The sequence below is a fragment of the Hermetia illucens genome, chromosome 4 (genome assembly GCF_905115235.1).
Source record: "Hermetia illucens chromosome 4, iHerIll2.2.curated.20191125, whole genome shotgun sequence".
Classification (NCBI taxonomy): domain Eukaryota; kingdom Metazoa; phylum Arthropoda; class Insecta; order Diptera; family Stratiomyidae; genus Hermetia; species Hermetia illucens.
The window spans coordinates 128,356,931-128,381,327 of record NC_051852.1 but is presented as its reverse complement, the minus strand read 5'-3'; the positions used below and the strand labels follow the sequence as shown (position 1 = coordinate 128,381,327).

At 37.3% G+C, this 24,397-nt stretch overlaps 1 protein-coding gene across 6 annotated transcripts in view; it reads right to left on the bottom strand.

Moving 5' to 3' along the window:
• The window catches only part of LOC119654675 (GATA zinc finger domain-containing protein 14), a 356,908-nt gene that overhangs the window by 34,038 nt on the left and 298,473 nt on the right, over nucleotides 1-24,397 (bottom strand). For all 6 annotated transcript variants that reach the window (XM_038060172.1, XM_038060173.1, XM_038060174.1 and 3 more), the window contains one exon: nucleotides 17,649-17,772. In XM_038060172.1, coding sequence (XP_037916100.1) covers nucleotides 17,649-17,772 — 124 coding nt within the window. The remainder of the gene's footprint in view (nucleotides 1-17,648; nucleotides 17,773-24,397) is intronic.

Sequence of the window (24,397 nt, the reverse complement as noted above, 5' to 3'; positions counted from 1 at the left end):
ACACGGAGCCGACATATCAAGATATTAAAAATACTTTCGCAAAACTCAGCTTATCATGGAGGACCATGTGGATACACTTGTCTGAGATTATGACGTCAAATTCAAGTACAATTTTTAAAATGATAATATTCATATTACCGGAAATGGAAGATAGAGCAGATAAGACTACCGTCCCTCAAAGGATGACATATGAACGTACATCATGATCTCGGAGGAGGCGAATGGACCAGAGTACCATCATCAAGTCGAAGCGGCTGGCGTTGTCCTTATCCCTTGTGATGGAATAATCGTAGCTCTTGTACTTGGTTATCTCCAATCTTGATTCAAGTTGACTCGTTACAATAACTTAAGGAATTTATCATAAAATCTTTATAGTTAGATGAATGAATAGAAATCGACGGACAAATGTGACTCTTTTGGAAACAATTCGTCGACCATCATTTTATTTCAATATAGCAATCAACTATCCAGAGCACACACTACCTTCTTGGAGGTCTTGGTGTCCTTGATGATGCCGAACGAAATAAGATACCTAGTGCGGTATTCCGAGTGAAAAGCATACAAAATCCCGAATTTGTTTCCTGAAATTCGGCAGGAATTCAAATGAGAAAATAAGAACCATCCCTTCCTTTTTTGGGCTCCAGTATTTTTTTTAATTGAACTAATCCCGTATTTCGAGAATCATTTATTCCCTTCCTTATTTCTTTCTCCACCAAATATGATCTTTCTGTGGGGTAGAAAATAAACACTAAGAAAGGGGGAACTGATTCCCGAAATACGGTATTCCTCCTTAGAAGAAAATAAACACTGAAGAAGGAGACAATTGATTTCTCAAATAAAGAAAATTGTAACCAAAAGAAGAGGAAATACACACTGTGGAAAGGAACAACTGATTCCCGAAATAGGTGACTTGTTGAAAAAAAAAATTTTAGCAAAAAATCAAAATCCTTCTTCTAGCAAATCACTCCAGAAATGGTCAGTTTATTAACTCCCGCAAATGTTCAACATGATGGTATGCTTCTTTCAAAACATTAACCCATTTAGTGTAGCGTAGTTTGTCCCATTTATGGTGATCCACCTTGTGGAAACAATATTGCTGGAATATCCACTTTTTAAACGGGTTTGAAGCAGATGACCGGGGTTCCGCTCGGTAATAATTGCCTTTAGGAGCAGAAAAGATCCGGGTAACATATCTATATGACGGAAATCTATCCCTTTGCCCTGACTGAATGACGTACGTTATATCTGCAGCGTTGCTTCTTGGCGCTGTTCCAAGGGAAGGAAGGTCTCGAAGGATTTTTTGAACTTTTTCTGACATCTATGACACCAGTTGATTGGGGGATCCTTATGTATGTAAGTAAAATTTCCGATGGGAATTTGTCATGAGAAGGCGTCTAGCGCATATACTCGTTATTTGGTTCAGGCTCTCACATTTTTTGTTTGTCATCAAACTTAAATGCATTTGCTTTCACAAATAAAATTTATGCAATTTTTCCGCAAATTTTTTCACTTTTTTTTTATGAGATGATAATTACTACAATTTATACATGATTTCAAAATTGACTCCAAAAAAAAATTTACATATTTTACTGTCACAAACTTGGTAATTCTTAGGTTATTGGTCGTTGCTATGCTATATGCTATTCTAATGGCAATTAGATGCTAATTACGGTTGATAGATAAGTTGCTGTGAGAGTGACATTCCTCGGAGATTGGAGGTAACCGACACCATTTCAAATGCATTGGATTTAACATGCAGAAGTTGTTGCAATGACGAGGGTAAAGGAAGCATGTGGTTAAAGGGGGGGGGGGGATCTCCAGGCAGACTTGCCTGGTGATAATTTTGCGGGCGGATTTGAACGGGCTAAATGTCACATTATTTGTTTGACAATAGTCAACTCAGAAGTTCATTCTGTGTATTATTAAACCCACAAGTTATTACAATGTCTCCTGCAAACATGCGTCTGGTCTCTAAAGTGAGAATGAGAGATCCAAATTCATAGAATTTTAAATTCTTCTACAAATCAGACCATTACTAAGGAGTTCTAAAAACGAAGATTACCAGCAATAAACTTTTGGGTTCCTTAATCGAGATTTGTTCCCTAGACAATACAAGGAGTAAAGCGGGCTCTTACCACTCAGGGTAGAAAAGAAAATTGGGGAAAAGGATTAGGAAGAAAAGCAGAAAACTGCACCAGCAGGGAGCTCCTGCATTGAAAGTCGAAGCTGGGGTAGCTGCCATTTGCGAAGTGGGCTCTGAATTACTCGGTTGTCCACCTTATCCTCTAGATTTCTAGATCCATCCAAAAAACAAAATATTCGAATCAAAGTAGATTAAATTAATTCGGACGTTTACATACATATGAATGTTTATTACTTTAGCATCACCCCTTATACTTGGAATATCAATGAAAAACTCAAACAAATTGAATGGCATTTACCATTAACACCACCCAGATTCCTCCAACAAATTGTATCATCTTCCCCTTCGTCAATTTTAATCAATGAAAATCAAATTATAAAATTAAAATACAAAGCGAAAATTCAATCTACTGAATCAATACTTGGCCCGTTGATCTGTGAACTCGCGACATTGTAAATTGATCTTTTAATTTGCATCCCAGCAACATTGCTGCAATCATGCAGGCACAGCCGACAGACCGAAAATTCAAGTTACCAAAAAACGAAGATAATACCCTCCCATCTCAAAAAGGAAAACGTGCATCTAATCGAATTTTGAGGTTCTTCGTGATCCAATGATAGTGATATTTGCGGAACATAATCAATCTGACACCCCTTGGTGTGAGGTTTAGCACCCAAAATGCACGCGATACTACCATTCCACACGCTACATGCAATTTGCATGTTCGATGATCAAGTCAAAATGCCGACATCGAGGTGAGATGCATTTTTTTTTTCCAGGAGGATTTTAAGTCATAGCTCTACACGAGATAGGATGAGAAAAAGATACTTTTTGTTGTGTTTTTAGGATGTCTTGTTGACTTTTACACCTTGCCTTGTTTGAAGTATTTGTAGTTTTGTCGGAAACTATTTTTAAGCAAACAATACGAGGTATTGGTCCGGAGCGGAATGGTGTACAAGAACAATTGAGGTGAGAGTCATAAATACCTCGCCAAGGAATATGTGCATACATGCAGACAAGTTCGGTTTTGATCATTTATTTGTTCTAGAATCGGAAACCTCACAAATCGGACTGCAAAAAAACGTATACATGTTTCTGCCCATGGACATTCTCGAACACCCAAAACAGCATGGTGGTAGACCTGATGAAATTCACCCAGGACCTACACATACCTGAACGCCACAAGATGATCTTCCCAACCGCCGACGGTCAGTGTGTTCGTAAGGTTCTTAGAAACAGTTTCGATATATTTTAATGGATTCAAAACATAGAGAGTGAATCGTTGGCCTGACTGTTACAATTGGTTGTACGCTTTTTTGCGAACATGTCCAATAAATTAGACCGCATCTCTCTGGATGTGTAGATGTCCTTCGGTCCAGGGGCTATGAATATCAGAATCCAAGTACCGAGAACATGTCTTCATAAATCACGTAAAAAAGGTGTTAGCGGTCTTATGGAAGTCACCTTTTCTTGAGGAAATTTGGAGCCATGAAGGCGGGAGTGCGGTTGGCCTTTGTTTAAGAGATCGACACTGAACGGATGAGTTATTTTAATATGAGATCCGATTGTAGTATTTCCGCAAATTAAGGAGGTTTAATCTTTGAATTTTAATCAAACTACTATTTTCTGAATAATTTTCTATTCATTAACAACAACAAACTATCTTTCAAAAGTTACAAGACACTTACTTGTCATAAATTCCGTTTAAATCCTCTTAAATATTGAAGCAATTACAAATATAATCTCCCCTACCGCAAATCGCCCGTTCCTAATCAGACTTCTATTATTTTTCATTTGTCAGACAAACAAGCTAAGGCCAGTCGGCACTCATTCATGACCCTTCCGGCTTTCTTACAGGATATCCCTGCATTTGACTTAATCCTTGTCAATCGGATTTGAGTGATTCTTCTATAAAGATTGCTAAGCATTGAGGCGGTACCTATGTCAACTCTTTCTTTGACCAAATTCCATAATCCATTTAACGTCCCAATAGCGTTCAAAAAACCTTCATAAGATCTTTCCAGCAAGGATAATACAAGAAGATAGCCATGTTTGCATATGTTCTGTGTATACAAGAGCTACATATGTAAACTCTGTACTCAGTGGCAGGGATATTGAACAAGCGGAGATCTATATGCATGTAGAAAGTATTAAATTGAATAAAAAGGATTATGGGACACAAAACATTTTTATTGTCCACGTACAGAGATATCTGTACAAGTCTACATATGGCTTACGATGTGCGTATCGACAATCCGATAAGAACCTCAGAGACCTCAATTAGGGTTAATAGTGGATGTCACATGAATAAATGAAATTTAAATTAGGTTTTATTGTGGGCAAATGACAAAGGGTTTAGCTGTGGTTCAAATGTAACAGAAAAGGGGCATAGATGGCTCTAATATTTCAATGCATAGCAATTAATAGGATTTGAGATGAAGGCGGCATAACTTGTAAGAGAAGAAAATGTTAGTTTTGGTAAATCAATGGAATAGTGACCACTGATTGGATTTGAAGGGGACAGTAAGTGAATCCTTTCGTCGTTTGGTTCAAGTTTCGTTCCATCCTCGGCTGTACATCTGTTGGACATTTTTTTGTTCATCAAAACTAGGATGAGTAATCAAAAAATTGAAAGAGAAAGGTTAAACGGCAGAGGTGCGCATGTAACGAAGTTTCAGAGCCCAAAGTTCTCCAAACGATTTCCCCACTTTTTGCCACTTTCTCGCCTTTTGACCAACAAACTATATACCATTTTCAAGATCTTATGGTCTTTCCTTGTCTCTGAATAACCACTTGCAACTCCTACTTCAGTCTAAAAATAGAATTCGTAGGCTAAATAGACTCTCTGCTTGAACTATACATTGACATCAACTTCCTGTTTTAAGCCCCACGTTGGGCGCCATTTGTTCAATGTAATGAACTCGTTCTATGGTCATGATCCTGGTAGTGTTTCACTCAGCTGAGTAACTTACGCGTTACAGGCATGAATGTAGAGAGCAATTCTTCTACTTTTTACTCCTACTCCAGCGCAAGAAATAGAATTTGGAGGCCAAATAAGTACCTTGTGTGAACTTCACATTCGAGCCCCACGTTGGGCGCAATTTGTTCAATGTAGGCAGTATTGAGCAAAAGTCGTGTCATAACCAATCTACCCGGTTGATTCTCAAGGCGTCTATACAGAGAGTAATGCGCACATCAATTTGAATGAAATTCTTGGGGGGAAGTGTGGGCTCGATTCCGCAATAGAAGGAGACCGTAAAGAAGTTGGAATAATTATTGGTGTCACGGAGGCGGAGGCACAATTAAAAAACGTTCGTCTTCTCTAGCCAATGCTTTATTAGGTACCATGTTGAGTTAGTTGATCAGGATTGAGTTTACCAGATCCGGTGCGTGCCTTGATCCGGGCGGAGTTGAGAGTAAAGAACATTCTGGGCTAGCAAGAAAACTGGTAAAACCTGCACTAGATATTAGATTAGAGTCACTAATATGCATGGACCTATATTATTTTAGAAAGTTTTAAGGAGAGGAGGGCCTACGAATATGTCAGAATCCAGGCATTTTATGTTTATCTACAAATCATCGTAATCCATGAAAGACACACAAAAAGTTTGATACTTCAAAGTCATCCTCAAGGTCCTGTAAAACTGAGGATGGGCCAAGTAATCAATGAATAATAGGTGGTCATGTTTTATCCCAGAGATCCAAGAGAGAGCCTTTCGAATTTCCAAGGCAACCGCGAAGAGATGACTACTAATCCTCACTCTAAACAGTCATTAACCAACTACGGCTGAAAAAAAATTAAGTTGAAGACCAGTGGAAAGAGGTGACCAACAATAGCTGCTCTGGAAAGGCTGGTGAAAATGTAGTTCAATTGAAGTTCTTCAAGAAGTGCCGAGAAGTATGTGATTTTTTGAGGTTTGACCGTTGAGTGGGTGTTCGGAAGATTCCACGGACGATTAATCTCCAAACAGCCACTGTACACACTGTCATGGAAAAGAATATCAGGATGGGAAATGTATGCTTCAAAGTGTTGATCGAAGAACAAAAAGGCAATGGAGTCGGAAAGTGAGTTTAGGTTTTACGGCAGTTTTATTGCCGGAGACCTAAAATGGAGATTTCAATACCACCTGGCGATACCAGTGATATAGTGCCGGAGAATCGAGTGGAATACTCCAGTGGCTCTTACACAGAAGTTGGTAGCAATGTCCAAAATTAAGGTGAAATATAGCTGGTTCTACCTTTTAAAGTACCTCAAGCAATTTTTGCTTTCAAGAGGGTTACTGTTTCGTGTATAGATGTTTTCAAAAGATTGAGTCGAAAGAAAGGGGCATCCATGAGTTTTTGGCTAAGTAGAATTTGAAAATTCTGTGCCACTACCCTTACAGGCCTGATTTGGGTCCGGCAGATTTCTTTTTGCTTCCAAAGACTAGGGACCTTTGTATGGCAAAGAAGCCATCTAAACCACCATGACTGTTGCCTTAAATGGGGTTTCAGTCGAGCATTTTTTTTGAAATTATGACTTCTAAGCTGAAATCCTCAAGGTTCCTGAAATTTATTCAAAACTTCTCGGCTTTACTCAGCACCGTATAAACTAGGATCGCACAATATAATCATCTCATCTATTATTCAATTGTCTTCAAAATGTTCTCATCACCTAACGACCTAAATCCTTCCTATCATTCTACGATCAGAAGCCACAGGACTACCGACCGTTTACACGGTAATGATCGTTCAACAACCGATCACCTGCTTTCACCTGACTCATCGAAATTTTCCTCAAGTCACTTTAAAATATTTCAGAACCAATCGAAATCTCCTGATCGCACACGATCTTATCTCAAGAGAAAAACTTCTTAAGACTGACCGCTCTGATCACAGGTTGCATTTACAAGGCCTTATCACTACACTCACTTGCCTCTTGCATCAGGTAACAAAGCACTTGAAATAAAAGATACAAACTTGATATCGATAAAATGAAACGAAGAAAAAAAGACCAAAAAGATCAGGGTTAAGATCTTTTTGAATTAAAGAAAAAAATATGCCGGGTTTTGACTAAAGTTCGAACGCTTGCATCATGAGAGCACGATAGGAGTGATGAAAAGGTCTCGTCTAAATACTACTTAAACGGAATTGTCGGCTATGATCCTCAAAATAATCGCCTCTCTAAACGCCTAGTGCCTGATCATAACTTTGATAGATTTATGAGTCTATCGATAAACACGGTGTATTGTGTGTTGTATTATCTCGATCACTTGAGAATCGTCGGAGGTCATAGAATACATCTATACATGCATCGAGAATATCTGCTACTAAGACTGATTGAAGGAAGAATGTGAATAAGATACTTTTGTTCAATAATAGATATTTTTATATTTGAGAGGCACCCCAACTACTGAAGTATCCAATTAAGTGTGTGATTACTACTTTATAATTGAGTATTTTGTTTACGGTGGTATTTGTCGATCTTTGACATCACAAACTGGTTAGATTTTTGCATTTCATGGAATGCTTTGAATCGAATCAAAATATTGTGATAGAACGTTGCGTTTGGGGGTCTTTCGAAAGATGAATTCAAATCAATTATCAGCGCTAGGAGGCTGGGTCTTTTCACCAATGAAAGTACTTCAAGCATGACTTTCAGAAATGATATTCATGATGATCTTAATTCAAAAATAGATTTTCCTATTTGGTTTGTATTAATTAATTAGAGAAGGAGCTGTGGACGATGCACTTCAGATTGTTTGATTTGAACTTTTAAGATGTCTTCGCTGTAGAATTTTTTGAAAGTATCTTTTGAGCAGGATGGGGAGGGTGTATTTCTGTTAGCTCTCTGTTATTCATAAAAAGTTGCAAACAGCTGTTGCGATGAGTCGTTTTCAAGATGATAGTGTGGATTTTGAACCTGCAATTTTTGTAGAGTAATTGAGATTGCAAGGGTTGCATAATCGGGTGTGGATGCTTGTTATTATTGAGTGCGGTGTTGTGGTCAAAGTCGACTGATAATGGCTTTCAATAACGAGTGTAACGTGACATTGCATTTGAAAATATTTGGGTACGGTGTTTTGTGTTTTCAAGGCTCTACTGTGAATTAGAAAATTTCAACAACGATAAATGGGAAATTCAGAGGCGGGGGTGAAGGGCGCGGTTGGAGTTTCCTTGAACGTCCGGAGTAAGGACACTTTAACAAAATTAGATTGACTGTCAAATAAGAAAAGAGAGAGTACAATGTTCACTCCGCGCTGGCTATTTAAGGACTTACCAATTTGCGCTATTAACTAGTTTTAAATTTTTAATCTAGGTTTTTTCTTCTTTCTGATACAAATCATCTCTAGATCGCATAGTTTAATTAGAGAAAGATTTGCAATCCACCAGTCTCAGAGTACTCCCCGCAACAAAATAAATCTTCAGATAACAATAAGCTGATAAAGTAAAAAATAACTGAATGTACTTCACTGATTTAAATCACTCATTCAGTAAGTAGCACTTGCCTACCTTATCACAAAAAAGAAACACAATTCGTTACTAACAGACGTCAAAACTATTGCAACAATGTCCACAAAATGATTAATTTATTGAAGGAAATATTTTATCAGGGGAGAATGAGACTTGATTATAAACATTTTTTTCATATTTGCTCCCAATTAAAATTCCGTAAAACATAAAACTCAAATACTCGGAACAAGCGCTTTTTATGTTTTCTTTTTTTTTGGATATTTTAAAAAAAGTATCTGATCAAGCTTTCAGGAATTCATATAACAAGCTAATAATAAGGGAATGTTGAAATAACTAAAAATAAAAGCAAACGTCCACACCTGATTCTGTCTAATTGATTTATTGTTTGTTTTTAAAATTTTTAGCGACATGACATACGGAGTATTTGTGGACACACATTGAAAAGTCCAGTACCTCCGGGATTGACCTTGCATTTTTGTATCTAATTTGCTCTTTCATTTTTCCTTCATATTTACTTGATATTTTTCTACAAAAACAGAGGCTGTTTTAAGATTTTTACGACAAAATGAAAAAAATACAATAATATAAAATTTATGGCTTAGCTTTTGTTTCGCTTTGAGGCTTAAAAGTATCTCAAGATACTTCGTTACGATGAACGTATGTCGCGTAGGCGCTAATCTTTGAGGTTATCTATGATTAATTTATTGTATTATCATTTATCAATGGAATGCAGGCATTTTCGGTTTGAAATGATTCCCATTTTAGTGTTGTTTCGGTTTGAATGTTTCATTAACTTCAATACATGAGAAGTATCATAGATAACCTAATCTCTGCGGATATTTTAATGTAACTATCTAATTAGGTGGAATGAGTTATCATTTTTTCGTTTTTTATGAGGAGGGTTTTCCGCTATTTTTTCTTTATTTGGGGTGCATGATTTTGCAATTATGAATGCGACAAAGGAAATTCAAAAAGAAAAATCCTTCTAATAATTACAAAACTAATGTAATCATCATCGTTATGAGTGCTGAGATTAATTAAAGTATTAAAGAAATCTTTCAGGTAAGATATCAATCTGAATCTTGAGTTGAGCTCTTGATAGTTTTAAACCAGAAGAAAAAATATTTCTTAGCATTTTACTTCGGTTGCACTGTTTCAATGCTATTGTTGGCATTATGGCCAACTGGATGTTCAGTTTCAACACAACTAATGGATGATTCCGGACAAGAGTGAAAGGGGGTGGTTGCAGCAGTCTGCAATGAGCGAACTGACATAAGGAGTTGGGACATGAAATTTGAAAATAAAGTGCGTCGAGCTTCGCAAAAGGCGGGTTCAGTGTTGATAGAAGTAATGTTGCTGCGAATTGAGTCCTATTATGCCTCACCTTCAGAAAAGTGGAAATATCATTTCAGTATCATATATTATTCCACAAAAAACATAAAAGGAAAATGTATTTTGAAATATTTTACCAAAGAGTGCTAACTTGGAATATCATTCTTGCTGGTGTTACAAATAATTTACCAATTTAAATTATGCAATCCCAAGGATTTGGCCAAAACGTAGCTACACAGTTTAGACGCCGAACCGTTGCTCTTTCAGCAGTAGTAATCAAACAACCGCAAACAATTGAACTGGCGGATGGGGGAATACCGTGAAAACATCCATTGGGAATAGAAGAGGCAATCAGTTGCAAACAAAAGTAGGTCTGAAAAAATGTAGTAGTGAAAGAAGGGGCAAGAAATCATTCATTTACGTCCAGCAAAAAACTATCACAGTATTAAGTGCAATGAGAGGGGAGAGGGAAGATAATAATTCCGAAGAGACTGTCCTATATGTCCTATACTCCACAAAAGAGAGAACAGAAGCAATACAATGTGTGGCCGAAATAAATTATATTCAATTTGTGGAGTCTTCCTTCCTCCTAACTTTCAGCTAAACTGTAAAAAGGGAGATATGAGATTTCGCAAAGGACATGACCTGGAAAGGAAGGTTGAGGACTCTATAAGCTAAGGCAGAAAGAATTATCGGATAAGAATTCTTTCATTGCCGTTGCAAGATTTACGAATATTCTGTTGATTAGTTTTTCAACCCGTTTATATATAAAGCACATTAAATTTTACTGCGATGTTGGTGAATGATGGCGAGTTCTCATGACATGCAAACCCAACAAGTTCAGAGGAACTCGCTTTAAGACTCATGATTATCGTCAATGATGTGTGAGGGAATGAAGTCCCAACGAGCCGATACGTCTCTCTTTGGATGGGATTGGATTTGCATTTAGGTACTAGCTAACCTAAACAGTCAAAATTCGCCAATTGTTCGGAGAGTTGTATGTATAACCCTATACTTGTATTTGAATAGTCATCTCAGATCCCTTCCCTCCCCTTCCCTTTCACTTCCTTTGTTCACGAAGGCAGAAGTTTTTTACAACAAACACGTTGGCTCCAGCGGTTTAAATGAATTTTGTATAGAAGAGGTCGCTAAATTGAGGTAAAGATCCCTATCCAACTCAACTATTACTATCAAAAATTGGAGCAATGCGTCGAGTTATCTGAATTTGGAACAGAAATACCGGTTGCTTCAAAGCAGACTTAATCAAATTATTTATTTTTGGAATTGAGAGGTTACTAGGTTCTCGATTTATTTAATGGCGGACCGGACCAATTGGAGAGAAACTTCCCTCCATGGGCCCGTCTTTTTAGGGTAAAGTTCAAAACACGGACGACAATGGTTTCATTCAGGGCGGAAGGAGCTCATCAGACCCTGCCTCACCTCTGCCCTGGGAGCAGCGTAATCGAAATGGTCCAAGGGAATTGTAAGATTGCTTATATAAATTCGCCAACATGCCATAGGTACGAATTAAATTCAACTTAAAAACCGCAAAGAAATTCTGGCTCTGGACGAACCCATAGTCATTTGTCTTTTTTAACTTTGCGTGTTTGTCCAAAAAGAGGGGTTCATGGACCAGAAAAAAAGGAGAAAGTTTTTGTTCAATGGGCCCGGTCTGACATTAGGTGGATCAATTACAAAAGTAAATAACTAGATCGGCTTCGGAAAGCTTAGGCAAGAGGTCAGACGGCGTCTGTGAGTTGTCTCTTCTCAGGACGATACCGAATTAATCAAACTGCAGTGCAGGAAATATTAATTGAAATTCAGCCTCAAAGTAAACATAAACCCGTGTGGTACCGTTACGAGGAAAGGACATGCCTAAAAATTCGTTCAAAAATCCAGTTAAAGGTCAGCCTTTTTTCCATTCTGTTAGTAATTGAGCCCTCAATCCAAGACATTGGCAGGGATAAGTGATATTAGGTACTGATTTTGTCATTAGACAGACAATATAAAACCGTTCCAAGATGTTTTTTGATTATTCCAGCTGAAGAGTTTTCACATTAATTTACTGACTTAGGGTTCCGTCTATTAGATTGGAGGAAAAAACCCTGCTAAGTTCAGTTGAGACCCGGTCCTGAATAGTTTTTGGTCAAACTGAAAAATTGAAAAAATATTGAGTTAATTTTGAATTAACAATAAGTGAACCATCTGTGTTCCAGTTGTTGCCGTGCTTGCCGTCACCTTGCTCCGGTGCCAAAAAAGCAGGACCTGAAGAATTATGTTTGTTTGGGGTGAGACTGAAGTTCATTTTCTAAAAAAATATCAGTGGATTTTGCCCATAACCAAGAGTTTAAGTACCAAAAATGAAGGGTGAAATACCCCGATCGTGCAGTTTCCCATCTATTGGATGTGGATACAAAATTCCCCGTAACACAATAATTGAAAAAAAATATCGAGAATACGTGGCTTAAAGGACAGGAGATTCTGTCAAAAGTCAAGTGATATCAAAATCGCTCTCCAGTTGATATTTAAATGACGTGCAAGGAACTCGTCGTTCTATTATCAACCATCAAAAAGGTGGCCAGATAGACTGACTGGCACATGAGGATTGAAAAACATTTATAGAGAATTTCATTCACCAAAATTATCCTTCGATAAAAATATTTAAATGGCCCAGCAACTGCCGGACTAATACTTTCTCTGCTTTCTTTCCAACACGTTTGTTTGAACAAAACTACAATACAACTTATTAAGATACAACACCCAAACAACTATTTCCCTAATCCTGATTTAGTTCTAAGATCTTTCCTTTTTCCGTCATTGTTCAAATTCCACGCAATTTCCACACACCCAGTAAACTTTGTAGGTTCTACTCGTAAATCATATCTTAAACCAACTATCGAGAGACCACCTTGCCAGGGTCTTACCTGTATTATCCAACATTTTTATTGCACCTTTTGAACATAAATTTGCCTACCGTCATATGAAGTCACTTATGGACGCATATCCACCTTTCCTGTATAGGTTCATCAGGAGAAAAAGATACACTCTCCGATACTGCAGTAATAATCATAATAAGTCAGTTGTTAACTAAATGATTTTGTATGAGTACTTTCCACCTTTCCTTTCCGCTCGACCCATATGCATAGCCCTTTTTTCCGAGCCGGACGAGCAAATATGCAACTTTCAGAGATTAGTCGGTTCAACTAGGCATAACTACGGATATCTTAAGTAGGTAATAAAATTTTCACACCTGTTTCTTTGGTGAAAGATCGTCCTCTCGGGCCGAAAAAAAGGAAAGCCCACTCAGCACTAGTGAATTGGTATTGAAGATATTGTATGAACTCTCTAGAGAGCGGAAAATTTTTCTTTAGAGAAGCGGAAAATAGCAGAAAGCAAAGGTGTCGGAGGTGCTCATTTTGAACAATTATATTAATTTACTTGACTTATGTGAGAGGGTTTATGGGCTCTGGTTTAGGGTGAACCATCTGGTGTGAGGTAGAGGTAAAGTGGAATAATAGATTCAGTGAAAGTCGAATTTTATTGCCCATGAAAATTGTGAATAATAGATGTTTCCAGTGTCCGGACCGAGAAGAAAGCCTACATCCTGAATAAAGTGAGTCGTTAATGGTTTGAAAAGGAATCCTTGGCAGAAGTGGACAGTTTGTAAATTGAACATTTTCCATTTGATAATGCAATCTTAAAAAAATATACAATTATTGATCATTGTGGAAGAATTAGGCATACATAAACTATCAGTTCGGACATTTGATAGTAAAATTCATCATTCATTCATTCATTACAATTCATCATTGATCTCGAACCTCCAAGATTAGACCCATATATCCTTGTAAAGTCTGACTCAGTCCTTAGCAGCATAGCTGACCACCCACATTTCAAGCTCATTATCAATCGATCCATTAACTCTCTAATTTGTTCCAGTCTATATTCCTTTTCCCTGAATGTTGCGGTGGATTAAGAGGTGGATTAAGAACTTAGTTGAAGAGCAGGAAAGATGTCCTAACATCTTCATTTTATGTGTTGTTCAACCTATCATTAAGGCGGGGTTCGATTATAGTTTTTAATTCTTTAGTCGATATGAAGCATTTGAGAGCTTGGTATATAGTATGATTCAGGACTTTATATCGTGGGACCTCACTCTTTTGACTGGGGCAAATTTGTTGTAAAAGGATTTTCGGCATCGAATGCCAGTTTAGTATTTTCGCAATTTAGGAGAATAAATATGATTAAAGGCATAAGTAGGGCTCAGTTTTTCAAGATTTTTATTTAAGACGATGAGCCCTGAAAGGAACCAGTCAAGTGTTTGATCCAATTGAATCCTCGAAGTTTTTAGAATTTCTACATAATATCGAAGTATGTGGCGGAACTACTCAGCATTTTAGCAGTTTATTTTTTTTGACGAAATACGAATTAGAAGTAGATATCTGCCAACATCGATTCATCGTAAAAGTATCAAAAGCCGTGTGCCTAATGAATTTGAGAAATTTGGTGTAACTGTTGCGATTTTTAACAAATTTGTTGAGGGCTAAATTATTTTTATTGATAAAAAATGTCTTTTTAGCAATATTTGGATGTAATGAAGAGTATGCTGCGTTTTTAATGAAATTTTTCATAAGGCATCTCTTCACCGTATATCGGATCTCGTTGACTGGTGGCTAGCTTTAATGTTAGTTCAGCGAGGTTTGGATAGGTTTTCTTATCAAAACTCTAATTTGAGTTTCTCCGTGGTGTCAAATAAGTTACTTCCGTCAAAATCCTTGAATATAACACTGCGCTTGTATGCAGAACAAATATTTTTTGAAACTGCTGGCCTGCGAATATCAGTTCTAATGATCATTATGATTTATTGAGTGTCCACATTCACACACCTCCGTTCTCCAGAAACCCCGAAAAAAAAAAGGTTGACCGACAAATGAAAAATCCAAAACTGAGGAGAATCGTCAACACAAAAATCAAAAATACAAGAATCAAAGCAAATGGTTGACCATTAAAGGTAAATTACCAACGAGAAAAAAAGTGTAGATATGATAATAGAAAATGTAAACATGACTTCTCTCTAGTCTTTATTTAGTCTTGGAAGTTATTCTCCTTCTTTTTATGTTAAATGTCCGATTGTGGCGTGATAGTGCGGTAGACTTGACGCTAAGACTTCAATATGTATTTATTGATTTGACCGTATGTCTAAAAAAAATAGATATCACTGGTGGCGGCGGCGGCGGCATCGGCACCCAGGCCCTGTTAGTTGTGGCTGGGGTGGCTCCTCTGCAACTCACGGTTGAAGCCCCCAAGAAGAATGAATTGCTGCCATGAATTTTTCGTCTGGTGGGGACAACTTATTTGAATTTCCCACTGATTCTGTTTGATTATTTTGTAATAACGAGATATTGTTGGGTTTTCACTATTTTTTCTTTTTCTTTGGTCGGATATGATGAACTTGTGTGTGGTTTGGACATTCTTATATGGCGGACCTGAGAGAGATACTGAACACCCATGATTTAGATCAAATGTCTAATGTTTCAAGAGTTTTGTTGGTCTTATGTCATAAAGTGGTGGCGTTCCTCAGGGAGAAAGTTTGAGTCCCGCACTGTTTTCTGAAATCGATTTCGGCATCTCAGAGGCTTTCAAATTGACTTAAATTTTTGGTGGAAAGGGATAAAGGTAGTAAATATCACGAGGAACACATATAAATATTGCTAAGTAATCTAATTTGAAAATAGATGCTTTTGGTGCTACCGTATCGCGACTTAATGTTTTTTCATCAGCCCCACAGGATACTGCATTAAACTTCTGCCAATATATCTACATCAGATAATTCTGCAAATTTCGAAGGACATCGTATCCTCGATTGGCAACGTCGAAATAAGTGTCACACATTTGCTGGTTCTAGAAAACATAAATCGGTGCTGTCTCGTCGTCCCAGGAAGGAAGTTTAACAACCCCTCCAAAAATTAAGAACTAAAAATAGAAAAAATTTTCTCCAAACAGACCCGTTAAAAGGGGTGGAGAGAACGGAGGTGATTACTCAGGACTCGGGCGTTCTCTCATACACCAGAATAGAGGGACTAAGAAAATGAGGTTGATTTTTCACTTTAGAGGGCTTGGCCGCATAATTTTTCCCGTGCGCCCGTATTTCCTACCTTTAGTCCATAGCAAACAATTGCTTAGCGGAATAGATTTACTTGATTTGATAGACAAGCTACGTTCTCTGGGAGGTCAATTTTAAAATGCAGAGTAGAGGCCTTGTTAGGACACATTACAAAGAATGAATTTTTAAACGAGGTAAGAGTAAGCCCGACTCCGATGACTACCGGGGAAACTAAAATCTATTCCCGCTATAATGAGTGGAAGGCTTCTGAATGAGTGGAAAGTCAACCTATATAGATCTTTTAAATCTTTTTTTAAGACTAGGATGCTGTTGATAAACGCCCGTAATTTTCAAACGCATCTGCTCAATAATAAACACATTCAGATTTCAGAAAAGAAAAATTTAGGGGGGGGGGTTTGGAACCCCAAAAATGCGGATTTTTTTCAGGCAATCTGAGAATAGGATCAGATGGATTTTGAAATTGGAGAGAGGCCCGGCATAATTTTACCCTAGGCCCCTGGTTGCCAGTCTACGTAATGATTTTATTGGCAATTTCGTTAAGCATGAACCTTAAAAATCTAATAAATTTTTTAAGTTGTAGGAATATGAAGACGCCTCGCAATCAACCAATAGAAAGAGTTCTGTTAGCACAGAATAATTGTGAATGATGGGTTGAGTATTTGTCATGCCCCGCGTCCCGGTAATTGTGTAGATCTATTGTCACAAGAAACTAGCGGAAATTTTCTCAAAAAAGCTAACGATTTTCAGTAAATGTCATAAAATTTGTTCGGCTCCATCACTATTGGTCTAAGACTTCTCCTTGCTGGAACGGTGCATAGATGAATTCTCACGAAGAAATATTGGATCCTCCAGAAAGTTTAGTTGTCAAATGGCCTTCAAAGGACATTTTGATGGCCCTGTTAAAACTGCTGGCGATGTAATAGTATCTAAAATGTTTTCTGGAAAATTTTCTTCTTCTTCTTCTTCTTCTTTTCGGTTTTCAAATTACTCCTTTTAAAGAGCGGTGAAGAAACTAAATAGGCCACTCTGCTTGACTTAAAAATTCGATTGTGGGGAGCAACTGGTCGAGAAGTGATGCCAAAAGAGTCCATTTTTTATTAACCCGTTGTTTTAATGGAATCAAAAATCAATGAAAGAGGAATTACCTCAAGAGATTCGTTTCAAGCTTGACGCATTATCAAAGTTCTTGCGAGACCACATCGGTCCTAAAAAGGATCCTGTTCTCGATCTTATTATGGTCATGATCCAAGAAAAAGGTCCAAGATCCAATCTAAAAACCCATAGGCCATAAAATTCCCTAGCCGAATCAATGCTGGGGTACCATAAGGGAAGGTAGCGTTTTCGGTCCCATGGCAAGGAAATATACTGGGGCAGATCTCTCACTGGTGCCCAATTAATAGCAAAAGAAAACAGGAAGGACGCCAAAGAGGTAAGAATAAAAAGACACAAGGCACTAGAGGCCAATGATGAATCACACTATGTAGGTGGTATGGATTAGCACTGGTCATTGCTCTTTTTGGACTGAGGTCGAAATACAAGATCTTAAGAGCTAACTTACTTTATCAAAAATTATTATTAATTATTAAAACTACTTACGCGTTGGAGGACCTTCTGGTGATAAATGTACTTTTCCTTTGGGATCCATATTTAACAATTTGGTTCTTGGACATTCCGCCATTAGAACAACAGCATCTTCGCATAATGCGCCCGAAATCACCACCTGTAATGAAAAAGATACGAAGAAAATTTAGCGTTTTTAACATACAATAAAAGATACATACATAAAAAATTAGATTTAGTCGAGCCAGCGGATGAGCTAATAGTTCAGGAGTTTAAATTAAGCTCCAGTTTTAGGACAACTATTTGCCAGAAAAGTTGTCTAGGACCATTGTCTTCCAAATTTCATTGGAACCAAGGGATCCCTGCTGAGACAGATCGGAATCACTCAAGACACATTTTAAAATACTAAGCCAAATAGAAGCGAATTATTACTGCTTTAATGGGACGCTTTTCTTTTATTATAATGCCAGATTAGTATTTGTCTTCAGATGCATCACGCCAGTTGTCTCAATCTGCATCTCCACCCTTGCCTCAGACTGGATGCTCCTCCTTGAATACTTAATTTGAATGTTATCCATTACCCTGACCATTACCACACTATCTCACAATCTAATTGTCTATTAAAAATGAAAAATGAACCGAAAAATTGTTTTCAGTAAATTAATTGAGGGGTACGAGTCGAATGAGGCGGTGATCATTATCACAAGCATCCCATTTTCAAATGGATTTTTTTTGTGGGGGTCCATATTTGTAGTTTGGAACCTCTCATATGCATACCACACCACACATCATATTAAGGAATTAGTAGCATCTATAAAGATGTTTTATAACCCCCAAGTTTCTCTCATCCCAACTAATATATCTGGGAAATGAAAAATTAGTACCTAAGTCTCAGTACTTAATCGGGGGCTTGTTAAATGAACGAGGGCCCATCCAAAGTATCTTAAGGTCTCACTTCGGAACTATTGCATCAAAAGAAATGGCTCGTGACTCCTTAACTCGATGGAATTAATGTAAATTAACATCATTCTCGACTGTTTGTAATTTTGGGGGCTTTCAAATTTTATTTTAACGATCAATTTCGGTGTTTGATAAATGTTTTAAATGAATGGGGCAGTTATAGTAACTGAATAAATGAAAAGTGGTGTGAATGTAGGCGGGGATGATGATCATTATTATTGTTTTTAATGTTGGATAATTTTAATAATTGGCCAATGGATCGTGAGAAGATTAGATTGTTAGGTGTGGAGTTGCAGTCAGTTATTTAGATGTTTAGTGGAGATGAAAGATGGAATTGTGAAAATTTAGGGGGAAGAGATGAAAGTGGTATATTTGCTCGAAAACCAACATGTTTGCTTATCGAAAGACGAGCAGGGACCAAATCATCTCCTTCAATATTTCAATTAGGAGCCATGTCACTTACGCAGTCATTAGGATAAAGGAGGGGGCTAAAGGGACTTTGTTTGAAGCCCAAAAGAATACTCTCCTGGTTAGAATTGTCAGACATCATAAATGTAAAATAAAAGGGCAAAGAAGACACAGACGCCCCTACTTCCTATAAAGATAAACACATAGTCTATCCTTTGAACCCGTTTTCTTAGTGAATCCTTTACCTAAACCGAAGACAAATTCTATAAGTTTCCATTCACTTTAAATGAAACCTTTGCAAACTCGTGTTTAATCACCTTACTTGAGGGGACAGATAGCGCACCAAACAATAGCTTAATAGGGATCAATTACTAATTAAGCGCCGAGGTCCTTTCACCAGAAACAATATTCCGCTCTGCGAATGCACGATAAATTTAAAATTTATCGTTCTAGGTCATGCGAACTCGTGTCATTGTGTTTGTCTTCCTGTTCAGGATTTTACTCTTATGACCTTTGATCACCCAAACGGAAGCGCAATTTGAGTGTCATTCATATCTATGGTAACGAGTATGAATAAAGTAAGTCATAAGTAAACCTCGATGCCATTGGAGCATGCATCAAAATTTATAATATTCAATGCTTGTCTTTGTCCCAAAAATGAAGTGCATGCTATTTAGCGTTACATCAAAATGCAATTCATTCTATTATCTACTTTCAATCAAACCAATATATTTAAAACGACGCGAGCTAGCGACGACAATTTGTTTAAAATAAAACGTACACAATGGCTCAAAGCTGCCGAAAAAATCAATCATACCCTGCGTTCTGTGCTGATACGATTCATTACAATTGTTCGATTACAACTGAATTTCGAAATCAAAGCGCAATTTATCAATATTGTAAGAGAATCGTTATCAACATCCAAATAACCGTGTTTTACAACAATGTAGTATTACAGACTTTCTATACAATGTTCAGGAAAATCCGATGTGGAAAAAAAGAGGCGAAACCGCAAGACTGTAATGATTTTTCCTATCAATAGTTTTTAGTAGACTAAAAGTTACGAGTACATGACAATATTTTAGAATGTAAGGTTCTATTGACCTTGTTCTGATTTTTGCTTTGTTATTTACAAATTCACGGTATTTATTCGTTTGTTACGTCGATTTTGAAATATAGTGTAAATAAGTGGGGTAGACAAAACGCTATAGAGCTTTTCTTTTAACAATAGAATTGAGAGTGAAAGTGTATCATGTCTGGAGTCGATTAATGGTATCCTCCTCTCTCCTCTCCAAACCGACTCGGTAAATTTAGTTATTGTTCATTCGGTGATCGATCTTGATGATTTCCACTCAACATTACTTTAAGTTGCTTAGAATTAACTTTACCCACCCTATCATGAGTCGAAAGGCTTAGAACCTAAAATTCCCAAAAGGGAGATTTAATGAAATCGATTCGCAATATTTTTTCACTTCGTAGCGGAGGTGCAAGTAATCGTAGTGAAATTTCACTCATTTTGAGTGAAAATTGTTTTACCTAGTTATTCCTGTGCCCAGTGATCTGTGGAGTATATTTACATATAGGATTAATTTTCCGACACTGAATGATTAGATGATTAGAATGGTTAGGTCCAGTTAGTTGTGGTTGGCCCGATATCAGAGTGTCTTTATAATTACGTCCAAATCACAGATTGAGCTTATTGTAGGTTCAAAACATGGAGTTATAATTGAGCCATACCCCTTAATTTCTACAACTATCTACCGCAGTTATCGTATCAGCTCAGTGTAAAACAGTATCGATTTGTCATTCTCTTTTAAGCTGCGATTGTAGTACCCAAATCAATCTGTGTCCGAAAGGGGGCACAGCTATCAAAAATGAGATTCTTTCACGTTAAACCAGCAGGACCTTCTTTGCTGATGGACTTACAAAACATATTTCGGACTTGCTCAGTATGCACAATTGGTGAGAGTTGCGTCCAAAGCAAGTTCTCTCTGAGGATTGAACCTGGGATCTTTCAGTTTGTTAATTTCCAAAGCTATCATCATCAAGTATATGCAGAACTATCCCGGAAACAATCACTCCACAGCTCTCACACTGACCAGCAGTAGAGTTTTTGGACATTTTTATTTGAGTTTTTGTATCTACACCATCCAAGGAATTGTGGTCGACATCATCACTTATTTGACTACAAAAGTTTATTGACGAAGGACCTTAAGGAGTGCTTAGGGTAGTGAACGTCTAGGTGGTACTTTGGAACAGCAAAAATGACGTGCAATTAACTGTTCAGAGCTAAATTTCAGTGATGTTGTCAAACGGGCCAATAATCAGCCAGGAGATGAGGGCGGTAAAAACCCCAGCTGAGACACCCTGGTCTGGTTTAGAATCACACAGAATGCTACCGTATTGACGGCTTCATCCTGAGCCTGATATTCAATCAAAATTAAGCCTCTATAATTTTTTGATTGAAATTGTGATTTTGAATTTTTTAGTGGGAGTCGAAAGACGTGACGTCACTGTTGAGATTATCTTTTAGTGCCAGTCGTGTAGTGGGCAAATCAAGCTTCATCTCCAGTAACAACGTAGTTTAGAAAATCATCGCCTTCGGGTTCGTAGCGTTCCTAAAATCAAAACTCTTTAAGGTCTTAATTCGATTCAGGTTCTGTTGCTCTGTCAGTTGTTTTCTCTTTCCAATATCAAGGAGTTTTTTGTTATTTTTTTGTTCAGCAAAAATGTGAAGTGAAAATGTCGCAGAAAGCTCATCCAACGGCAACCTGCGATGATTAGGAATTGCATTCTCAATAGACAGTCTTCCGCTCCTCTGATCACCATGCACAAAAGTACGGCCTTCGCGACATCACTGGAGTTTATACCTTCACAATGAAATAGCAAATGACGCGTATTTCGCACTTGGTGGGGGATTGGATCAACATTGTTTTAAGAGGCACTCCTGGATCAAAATGTATGAACCTTGAAATTGGCTTTGCTTTGAAGTCAGGCTATATGACAATGTTGTCAAAATATCGAAAACAATTCCCTACGGGGAGAGGGGAATCGAGAGCTCCATTGTACCTACTTTCTGGAAATGCCCCAAAAATGTCAGCTTTTTGTAAAGTTTGGCAGAGCTTTATAGGTACCCAAAACCCTTTTCAAATTTCATTCATAATCACGCCGGAGAACAATCATTCGGCACCAAATGGCACTAGGGTTTCGTTGTCTTGTGCCTTCCGGCTTCGTCTGTCGATGATTTCTCCTCTGCGTTTTACTTCAGATTTGCCAGCTTTTAAGCCAAACCTGTTTACCTACACCAGAAGTCACTTTGCTATTTTTTTGGGTTCAATGAATTTGGTGTTGCGATTGTCTCTCCGAATTTTCGCCTGCCTAGTATACTTTAGGCACATAATTCTCAGTTCTGAGGATCTCCAATTTTTGGATTGCATTCGGTTAGAAAAAGTCTCAAGCGGAAATAATGACCATCCTTTAAAAGCTTTCTTAATCAAAGCGTGTCTTCCTCTGCGGTTCAGCAAACTCGTCACTTCTCGCTGCTCTTGAGAAACATTTATTGCACAACGCAGGCTTGGGAGAAGGTTCCATCTTCGGAAAGAGGTAGTAAGTGAACTTAACTTTCTCAAAATCATATTTCATTTCTGTCAAAAACTTGGCAATGATATCTGCTGAAGGAGTTGATCGTCAATCTCAAAGGCATTAATTAAGTTTCAACAATATAGATATCACCAAAATCAGTTACATTATCAATCCATGGGTGGCATGTTTTGATCCAAAATGTGTCATTCTTGTGTTATATCTACATATATCATACTTGTCATTCAAAAGCCAATGCTATTTATTTAAATCTAATTTATCTGAGAAATCTGACAAGTCAGCATTCAATCCGCCCGATCACATGTGTTTCGCCCGACACCATACTTCCATCAAAAGCAATTTGAATCCATTTCTGTTTGCATTTATTCCATTGACGAAATAAAATATCTAAAATTCCATCCAAAATAAAATTAGCGTCACTAGTGCTTATTGTCCAGTACCCATTCCAAATTTTAAATTAAACCCCACCGAATACGTGTGTATCTTTCTACTAGTATAGACCAAAACCAAAATCTATAAAAAATAGTCCACAAGAAAATTGAAAATGATTTTTCATTTTATTTTATCAAGATTAAATCAATATCTTTTCAATGTAGTGAAACATGGAAAAAAAGTCGATTTCAAAACATTTTCAAAATTAAAATCCTATTTTGAGCATGCATACCTTCTTAAATAGATACGTTATCTGATGTTGAATGTACGTATATCATTTCAAATGCTTTTTTTTTCTCATTTTCAGTTGTCTCCCAGACATGTTTAAATTTTAGAGAAAATATCTTACAATGTCTGAGGGTAAAAAGGGGAAAGCAATGAAGATATATTGTGGAGTGTTATTGATTTCGAAATGTTTAGAATCACGAGTAACGAAATGGAAAGCATAATATAAAAGCGATGTGGCGCCTCCTGATCACCCCTGCGGGGGTGCACATATAGTAATTACTTTTTTTGTCACTGTTAACTTTTCATTGATAAGACTATTTTTCGGACTGATTATTATTGAAGTTTGTGTTGTGTGCGTGTTAGCCTACAGTGACAGGACCACCACAAAGGCACCAGAAAACACCCTTAACTAACACTCCCCTTCAAACCAAAGATTTTAGAGCCCTTCCCTCCTACTAACTTCAATTTTCAAAACCCTTTTCAATGATCAGATTATCACTACTTAGTAAAAAATAATGAAATTATTTATTTTAATTCATCCCTTTCAACCAATTTCTGATAAAATACCACCGAATTAATCTGAATAAAATATCAAAAGAACAAAAAACCTAGGCAAAATCAGATTACATATCTAACTAGACTGGAATTCCTTATAACCATAGGGAAACCATGTAATAAGTAGCTACAAACCTAAAACAAATTGCAACTTTCCGCCATAGATAAGATAATACCAAAAAAAATTTCGATTTTTGAACGATTTCCAAGAAACAAAAAATACTTATTAATTATCTATAAAGCATACAATTGAAATTGAATTGGTGCAATTTGTTAGTAGAACTTTAACCAGTTTATGTGTAAAGTATGAGTACGTGATGAGATTCACTGGAAAAGTGCAAAAAAATGCAAATGGAGTTATGTTTTCTTTACAGAAGCGCCGTCTGGAGATTCTGAAAACATGAGGTTGTCTAGTGATTTCGTCGTGCACTTTGTTCACAATCAATTGATTGGCGTGTCTGACTTCTTGGAAATTGTATCTTTTTTTAAGTACTCAGAATGACTGATAGCAGAATAAACGGTGAGGCCCGTAAATTTCCATTTGACGAAATTGAATCTCGTGCACCGGGTTCCTTTACTCCGGAGTGGGGGGAGTTTTATGA